The sequence below is a fragment of the Apaloderma vittatum genome, unplaced genomic scaffold (genome assembly GCF_000703405.1).
Source record: "Apaloderma vittatum isolate BGI_N311 unplaced genomic scaffold, ASM70340v1 scaffold34138, whole genome shotgun sequence".
NCBI lineage: Eukaryota > Metazoa > Chordata > Aves > Trogoniformes > Trogonidae > Apaloderma > Apaloderma vittatum.
This window is the reverse complement of record NW_009729648.1, coordinates 1-8874: the sequence shown is the minus strand read 5'-3', so window position 1 is coordinate 8874 and position 8874 is coordinate 1. Positions and strand designations below refer to the sequence as shown.

Below are 8874 nucleotides of genomic sequence, written 5' to 3'. Positions count from 1 at the left end.
ACCAACAAACCACCAAAACAACGAACCAAACCACAGATCTACTGATGCCACTTAAGCAACAAACACTCTGGCACCGTAGTATCAAATGTATGACCAGAATTAACCCTGTTGATGCCCCTTGGGCACGCAGCAGGAGAGCGTGGCTACCTGCCAGTTCAAGGTTCCTCCAGTTCCTGCTTCCAGTGGTGCAGGTCTTGACCTGTGGAATGAAATTAAGGGACCTGAGGGCAAAAACTCAGCGATAGCCCCTCGGAAAAGGGAGTTCTCGCTGCGCAAACACTAACAAATGAAAGGCATCCTCCTTCTCCTCAAGGCTGGGTGTAAAATGACCACACTGGTCCAGTCCTGCTTGACAGCAAGTCACAGGATATCGTGCAGGCTGAGTTTGCTTTCTGTTAAAATGGCAACTTAAAAAAAAAAGAGAAATTATCAGAAAACCTGAGAGAAGGCTTCCCTACCTGGGCCTGTTCCAATACTAACCAGCACTGCATCTGCCCAAAGACAGGTGGCTGCTGTTTGGTCCCGTCATCAAAATGCTGGGTGTTCTGACTCCTGAAATATCTCTATGTAAGACATCGTCACTTCCTGATCATTGGCGAGTGCCGAGGGTTTAAAGAGACACTGTCAAGATCGTCTGTTCCAAAAGTGACCTCCTTTGCCGTCAGCCCCACGCTAAATGCTTCGGAGCTTCGGATGGGCGTCCATCTCTTCCCCACCAATCTGTCTCCCCAGCCCACATCACCGGTTTAAAAAGTCGTTTCCTCCCCTTTCGTCACTTGTAGGAAGGTTACGGGAAAGAAAACGGTGGGGACGAACGTCGAGTAAGTTTTTCAGAGGGTTTGACTTTTTTTGACTCTTGAGAATCCCTTTTTATAAAAAGAGGACACCAAAGCAAACAGGATTGTGTCTAACTTCTACAAATTGCTGGTTTCACAGGAGGAGGAGGATATGGCTACCGTGCTACTCAGCGTCAGGGTGAAGCACCATCTAAATTCCAGCGAAGGCAGGGGCATCGCCTGGCTCGTATCAGCAACCGCATCCCCAGCCTTCCGCAACGTCTTTGCTGTCCAGCTTGATGCTGTCAGTGTTCTTCTCGCTGAACACGGGGCCTCCGTGCCTCAGCATGAGCTCTGCAGCCATCTTCACAAACGCCTCCTCCACGTTGCTGGAGTCCTTCGCTGAGGTCTCTATGGCACAGATGATGTTGTCGTAGCGTTCAGCCAGGCTCTGAGCTTCTGCCAGCTGAACCTCACGAAGGTCACTTAGGTCAGACTTGTTTCCTGGAAGAAAAAGAAACGACGGAGTCATTTGTGATGATGTCAGAGAAGGTATCTGGCCAGAGGCTTTCGGGTTGCTCAGAGAAGCTGCGGACTTTCCATTCCTGAGTGAAAAGGCCAACCTGATGTCAGCCTCGCCGTGAGCAGGAGCTTGGGCTGGATGATCTCCCAAGCCCCTTCCAACCTGTATTTCTGTCGGACTCAGAGAACAGAACTCAGTAAGTGAAGAATGGTGGCTGTAGACCTTAACAGAAAAAAAATGCACTAGAAACGAACGCTAAGAAAACATTTTGTGAAAACAACAGCAGGCTGCGGGTATCTAGGGAATCTAGAAGAGTACTGATGTCACAGCGGGGCTGCAGGCCCTGAGCGCCATGGCTGGGAAGCGTAACTTCTAGCAGGGAACTGACAAACCCTGTCTGCCCCAAAGTCCTGAAATCTCCCACTTGCTGATGTTCCAGCTCATCAAAATGTGTCAGCTTAGTGTGATGGAGCTTCTCTGGGCCCTGAAAAACTTATGATCTTTATCACGAGAACAGCTTCACAGCAGCTCTGCCTCAGAACCTGGAAATCTCGGGTGCCCAGCTCTCCATTAGGTGAGGTGCAAGGGATTCAGAGCTGGCTTCTGGTACAAGCCTGTCTACTTCTTAACAGAAGTTAAGCAAAGTGAGACATTTCTCTTTTGCTAAATCAGCACTTTCTAATTAAAAAAAAGCCCAAACACTGGGAAAATTACCAATGGGATCTATCACGTACATCTTGGCTTTGAGCAAAAATAAAACTTCTAACCACCTTAATGATGGTTAACGATGATCTTAAAATCAAACTTGTAACCATCTACTGCAACAATTTACACTGTGCAGTAACCTGTATGAATGTTTTTAACTCACCGATGAGTAACTGTACGATGTTGGAACCAGCGTATTTTCTCACGTCCTCGATCCAGCGAGGGATGGACAGGAAAGAGCCTCTCTTGCTGATGTCGTAGGCCAGGATCGCCCCGTTGGCGCTGCGGTAGTAACTCTGCGTGATCGTTCGGAATCTCTCCTGGCCAGCCGTGTCCCAGATCTGCAACTAAATAAAACAAAGCCCTGGTGCTGGTTTTTTATATTATACAACGAAAACAACGCATACAGAATGCATAAAACATATAAAAGAACACATAAAGGAGATGCCAGCAGTTCTGGGTTTCAGTGAAGTCAGTCAAAGATCTAGCAGGTCTCGTCACCTGCCCTTTTCCAGGTGGCCGAAAAGACACCATGTCGGGGCAAGAAGATGTGTCGCTCTTCGCTGACACACTTTTGTTTAAATCCAGCAGCACAAAAACTCTGCATTTAGTATCAGGGTTTGAGTTCCCAGTGCTAGAAGTTCCAAAGGAAGAAGCCAAATAACTCCAGATGGACAAATCCTGCTCACGGGGGAAATTTCTTTTTAAATTCTCTTGGTTTCTAGGGTGTCTAATGTCCTGGAACATGATGGCTTACATTCCAGGAGCTTTTAATCTAAAGTTACTGTGGATGTTCTCATCCTCCATATAAACCTCTAATCCTTTCCGAATCTTTCAAGGCTCTTGGCTTCAACGTAGAGTTGCAATGAAACCAAAGAACTCCCTTTTATAAATTTTAGATTTCCTGTCCTTCTGTGGCACTGCCACTTTTCCATCCCGGAATGACAAAGGAGAGGCCACCACTTGCCTTTTTGTGCCATTCCTTACGTCCTGCATCTCCTCTTCATTGACACAGTACATAAGCAGATACTCCTGCGCCGTTTTTTTTTCAGTTTTCCTGTGTTGTGAACCTGTTATTTATTATTTCCCCTCTCTCTGAAAATTTATTTTTAAAGAGCTGACAACAACTTAACACAATACACCAGCGATACTTTATACCAAATAACGTGGGACCGTTTTTCCCTTTATTTCTTTTGCACCTTAGTGTTCTGTTTGGAACTTCTGACTCTGCTGCACGTTTGGGGAGCAGCTCTCACTTTGGAGAGGGCTCTGCTGACCAGCTCCTGTGCCAACCAAGCATATGATAAAAGCACAGCTTAAAAGGAATCAATCCCATGAAACAGTACTTCTCCGTCCTGGCAAGAGTTTTTTAGAGAAGGAGAAAGGGCTGTAATGGACTCAGAAAACCACAAAGCAGTGATAATTAAAGGAACAGATGATGATTTAAGGCAGGCCGCAGGCAATCACTAGAGACAAGGAAGCTTACGGCAGGTTTTGTACGATGTTCTCTGGACTTCAAGTCTCCCCCTAGACCCTAGTTTTAAATCTCAGTACTTCGTTAGGTCAAGTGCGCAACAAGGCGAATGACGACTGCCCAACTCTCGGGCGAGGTCTTAGGGATTCCGTGCACATAGAAGAATTATAAACTTTTTTAAATTTGAAAAATGTGATTTACCTGCCCAGTGACTGAGCAAGTCAGTCTGGCCTCGTGCTCTATACCAGATTTTGAAAACCTCTGTATAAGTACAATCTGCAGAATCATTGAGGTTGGGACGGATTTTGGAAGGTGACAAAGACAACTCCCTGTTCAACATGGGAATCAAAATGTAATTTTTCCAGGAAGAATTGCTCTGTGATCTTCCCAGGGACCAAAATGTGTCTGTAGGTGCACAGAGATAGATATATTTCAGGCAATTGTACTGAAAAAGAAACACAACAACTGTATATAAACTATCTATAAATACCAACCACAAGTAAAATTCAAACTCACCATTTTACAGTAAATGTTTTATACAGCCTCTCTGTTAAACTATATTTGCAAGTATGTAACTCTTGGCAAGAAAATACCAATTGCAAATTCTTTGAGAAGGAAGTTTTAGCCTTAGCATTTCTCATTTAAAAGCCTTTCCATCTAAGTCAGATGTTAAAACACCAGATGAACTGTCCCGGCCACAGGTTACAAAAAAACCAAATGATCGTGTATTCTCTTGTTTGTGTATCGCGTACGCAGTGCATGGCACAAAGGTCTGAATTATTTATTTCCTCAGTTTGAGTGCTTCAGCTTCATCAGCAACACGATGGCAGCCACGTCTGTCACTCGGTAACCTTTTTAAGCGATTCCTGATTTTGCAATTACTGTGGCAACAATTGTGGTGCAAGACAGACAGGGAGAAGCTGGGATCGCTGGAGAACTGTGTTAAATTCATCTGAGGATACTGAGGAAAAAAACACCTCTGAGATACGGGGTTGGTCGCAGGCCTTGGGAGGAACCACCTTGTGTGACAAATGAGGGCACGATAAAGAGCGGAGAATAAATACCCGTCGTTCAGAAGGAATAGGACAGAGCACCCTAAGGGAACAGAGACAAGGAGCCACCTCCCTCCTGCTAACGGTCTCACTACTGAGCACCCATTAACTTACAGAACCTGGTTATTTGATCTGCTTTTAGCTTTGAATATTCTGGACAGCAGAGCCCTTCGCACTGGCTGGCACCGCACAGCAAAGCGCCATCAAAATATCCACTATTAACTATAAAAAATTATACAAATATAAATTATAATAATATAAATATATATTAACCATAAAAAATATAATCTCACTATTAATTCCCGTGAGATTTTTTTTTTCTGGCTCCATATAACCACCGCAGAATCGGAGCTTTCCATAAGCACATCAGACAAAGCCTTGAACACCTTTTTGTGTTTGCTGTGTCGGCAGTTTCGGGCTGGACAGGAGGCCTGTACCAACGTGGAGATGAAAGGCATCGGCGCAAAACTGGAACAAGGAAAGTTTCATAAAAATTTATGGTGGTTTTCTGCAAGATGGTTCTGGGATGCTCGATCAGGCTTACAGAAAGCAGAGTTTCAGCTGAAGAAATACACCAAGTGTTGAGCAAAGAGCACGGAAACGAGTATGGCTTGATGTGGATTCTTCTTGTGCTGATTGTTTATCAAAGGTTAATGCTTAACAAATGGCCTCAAGAGATGTTAAATAATTTCTCCTTCCCGCACTTCCTACACTATTTATTAAGCGCTTTCCTGACTCTTCTCAGGTGCCACAGGAGTTCATGTTTCCTTCTGCTTGCGAAGCAGCATTAGGTACATCCCACAGCTGACACCTTCCTTTATAAAGACAGAAATGTCACTTTTGTGCTAGGAAGACTTCAGAATACAGCAACTCCCATAACATTTCAGGGTAGTGAAGCAGTGGATGCAAGGACTGTGCTAAAGGATTCTGAAGCAACCATGTCTAAACCCTTTCAAATGGCAAACAGTAATATCCAGTTCTGCTCCTGAAAAGACTGACCGGAACAATCTTGCAACTTAATGTACAAAGTGTCTGCCAAAAGTAGCAAAACTAACATCTGTATGTGTATAGGTATATAGGTATATACTAACATCTGTATGTATATATTTCGATTTAAAGTGATATTCATGGGCACAACAGTTAGACTAAACTGGTCCATTCGATCATTTCCCTACCAGATTTTCAGAGAATGAGGAATCCCTGTTTGCTGCAGCGTTATGAACATCAAAAGCAGTTGACAGAAACAAGAGCTACGTTCTCCTCTGGACACTGAAGAATAACGCTTCAAGGTAATAACCCATAGCTTAATTTTTATTTGTTTAGCACCGTTATTAAAGACAACAGTCAGAGGACAAGACAGTTAAAAAGTCATAATTTTATATTACTTGCAATTTGGCCAGATGATGTTACATTTTGGGCCATTCTGAAAGGAATATAGTTACAGCCATGAGGCCTGAATAAAAGCCAAGAATCTTGATCAGCATATGGGCTGAAAAAGCTTGTACATTAAAAAGGGCAATGACACATGAAGAAGTATTTGTTGTAAAAGCGACGTGCTTGTTTGCAAATGTTCTTCTCTCTTGCTGCTTTCTGAAAGATACAGCAAGGGGGAGAAAAACTCAAGGAAAAAAAATATTCAGTATATGTAAAACACTACGAAATGCCAGCATGAAGTAGACATTAAAAGTGCCCAATCAATTTATCGGTTTGCAGGAGGAAAGTCATCAAAAGAAAAGGAATTTTGTTATTACTAACCACGACTCACGGACTTTGACTCAGGAATGGCCTTGCCTATCATTATGTAAAATCTTAGTTCCACCATTTTGCAAACATCTTTTCCTCCAGTGACATAAGAGTTACAAAACAGTTTTGTTCTGTGTGCCAGATTCTTTCTATCGCTCAAGTAATTACTTTATCAGTAGGACTTTAATCACTGTGCACGAAGCCACCAACCCCAACCGTGGGCAGCTGCAGCCTGTGCTCCGGGACTGAGCCAGCTCAGACGGATGTATTTCACAGGGAGCGCCACGCCACAACTCCAACCTGTTAAACAGCATATACTGGAGTATTTTTTCAAAAAAAGAAGATGGACTGCAGACGTTTTATTACGTTTAGAGGCTGCTGCACAGCTCCAACACCTTCAGGAGCCCACAGCATCCCAGAGGCAACCGCTGCGATAATCCCACGGGACAGCACCTCAAACTGCAACTGGAGATCTTAAAAGAAAGAACAAGAACAGAAGCAGAAGGCTGGACGGCACAGACAAGCTCGCGTGTTCTTCCTCTCCAGAAGCGGTCAAATCAGGGCTAACACATATTGAGGAAACTTTTGATCCCAGCACTTTACCGGTTCATTTCTAATGAGAGCGCTTCAGTTACCAGGACTGTCCATGAATAGGTTCTTTCTCAAGCATCAACATCTCTTCAAACAGTTTAGTCAGCTTTGAAACATCAGTGTTTGAAACATCACTTGAGACACTTGAAATAATACAGCTTTAAGGTGCAAGGAAAGCCTTGAGTTCAAAGTTATTTGCAGCACCTTAACCTTTAGTATCCCAACGTGCTGCTTTTCCCTCACCCGACAACTGTGCATCAAAAGCGAGATGTAAAATCCTCAGACTCCAAATGTTTCAGAAACATGATGTAAGTGTAATGACAGCACCTGAAGTTTTAAACTGAAAGGGACACTATCACAATTAACCTCAAAATGTTTGTTTCGTGATTGCCTGATTCCTACTCAGTGATGTACCACTGCCCGTAGCCTGACTGAGGACGAAGCACTGGGGGTGCAGAGCATTCAAAAGCTCCTCGGGACTCTCTCTGTACCCACCGTTGTCCTGAAGGAACTTCTAAAGATGAAACATTATGAAAATGGGAATTTTCTCATTCCCACACCATTTGCTGTGCCTTCACACTCCTTAGGGAGATACCGCCTGGAGTGGCACAAACCCAGGAGGGAATCGGAGCAGAAGAATGACCCGGCAAGCTTCTGTACGGATCTTTTTGTAAGGTCAGGCGAATTTTATTTTAAACATGCCCTGGGCATTTTTGATTCGAGGCATCCCAATCAACAATTTATCTCAAACTCTTTTAAACAAGTGTGTCTCACATGACCGAGACGGAAGCAGTGAGAAGAACAGCGCTCGTTTACTAACGGGCCAGGATGCCAAATCGCCATAACCCACACCAAAATCAAACTGGTAAAACATGCAAGACACACGCACCCACTTGCCTCCTGCATAAGGGAGCTCATAAAAGCATAAAAAAAAGCCTTATTGTCCGCTCCCTATAGCACGGATTAGACAGACTGCTCTGAAATCTCAGTCCAGCTGGAAAAGCCTGACTGGAATTTAAACTTCACACACAACCCACACCTTAAGAGACCAAACAACAGGAAAACCACCACCACCCTCCAAGCAAATGTTTTCATATTCTAGCGTGTTCCTGACTGAGCAGCTAACAGGAACACCTAAGGTAAGGTAAATGTAAAGGTGAGGTAAACGCCTAATGTAAGGTAAATCAGACAGTGTTGGATTAACCTGCCTAAAGCAACGCTCTTCAGTTTGCGCATCCCTGATTTTTTTTCCTAAGCAGAACAAGCCAAAGAAAAATAAAGCCTCGAGAGCTTGTGTTTTCTTACTTGTTTCTCTTTTTTTGTGAAACACTTACGAATAAGTTTTGTTACAGACTGACTACTACTACCACAGGAATATTCATTTGTTCACAGGGACAAAACGAAAGGAGCGCTCCGGGGAAGTCCGGGTTATTCCTGGGCTGGTCCTGCCCTACTCCTGGAGTCCGTGGCCGAGACCCCGGCCCCGGGGGCGGACACCTCTGTCCCTCTGTGTGCCTGGCACTGAGACAGAGCCAGGATGGAGAAACCCCTCGCTCCCGGCTCAGGAGCAGAAGAGGCGCTAAGGGCGCAAACAGAAAACCCGAGTTTCCTGCCGGCCCGCTGGCCGCTGCTGTGTGCGGCAGGCATTGCCGAGCAAAACCAACGCCGGTACTCGGGGCAGAGCTCCTGGGCCCTCCTCAAACCCGGAGCCTCACGCTTCTTCCAGCTGCCCTGCGCCTCGCTCAGCCGGACGCGCCGCTCGCCGCGGTTACGTGTGAGGAGACACGAGAGGACCTTGATCCCCGCGCTGGTGAACACAACCCAAAATCGGCTAAACCAACGCCGGTACTCGGGGCAGAGCTCCTGGGCCCTCCTCAAACCCGGAGCCTCACGCTTCTTCCAGCTGCCCTGCGCCTCGCTCAGCCGGACGCGCCGCTCGCCGCGGTTACGTGTGAGGAGACACGAGAGGACCTTGATCCCCGCGCTGGTGAACACAACCCAAAATCGGCT

The 8874-nt window shown here is 45.3% G+C and overlaps 1 protein-coding gene across 1 annotated transcript; it reads right to left on the bottom strand.

The window, feature by feature from the left end:
* Nucleotides 1–1013: 1013 nt before the first annotated feature.
* Nucleotides 1014–2538, bottom strand: RAB43 (RAB43, member RAS oncogene family). The gene is made up of 3 exons (XM_009874524.1): nt 2506–2538; nt 2168–2351; nt 1014–1280 (listed from the first exon to the last, which is right to left on the bottom strand). Exons 1-3 carry the CDS (start codon nt 2536–2538, stop codon nt 1027–1029), a joined length of 471 nt encoding a protein of 156 aa, XP_009872826.1. The 3' UTR covers nt 1014–1026.
* Nucleotides 2539–8874: the final 6336 nt, after the last annotated feature.

Excerpts from the sequence above, each read along its gene's own strand:
- RAB43 (XM_009874524.1), bottom strand. The coding sequence starts at position 2,538 with ATGGTGTCTTTTCGGCCACCTGGAAAAGGGCAG. Across the intron at positions 2,352-2,505 it reads GGCCACCTGGAAAAGGGCAG|TTGCAGATCTGGGACACGGC; the intron begins GTGACGAGACCT and ends TGTTTTATTTAG. Across the intron at positions 1,281-2,167 it reads CATCGTACAGTTACTCATCG|GAAACAAGTCTGACCTAAGT; the intron begins GTGAGTTAAAAA and ends TTTTTCTTCCAG.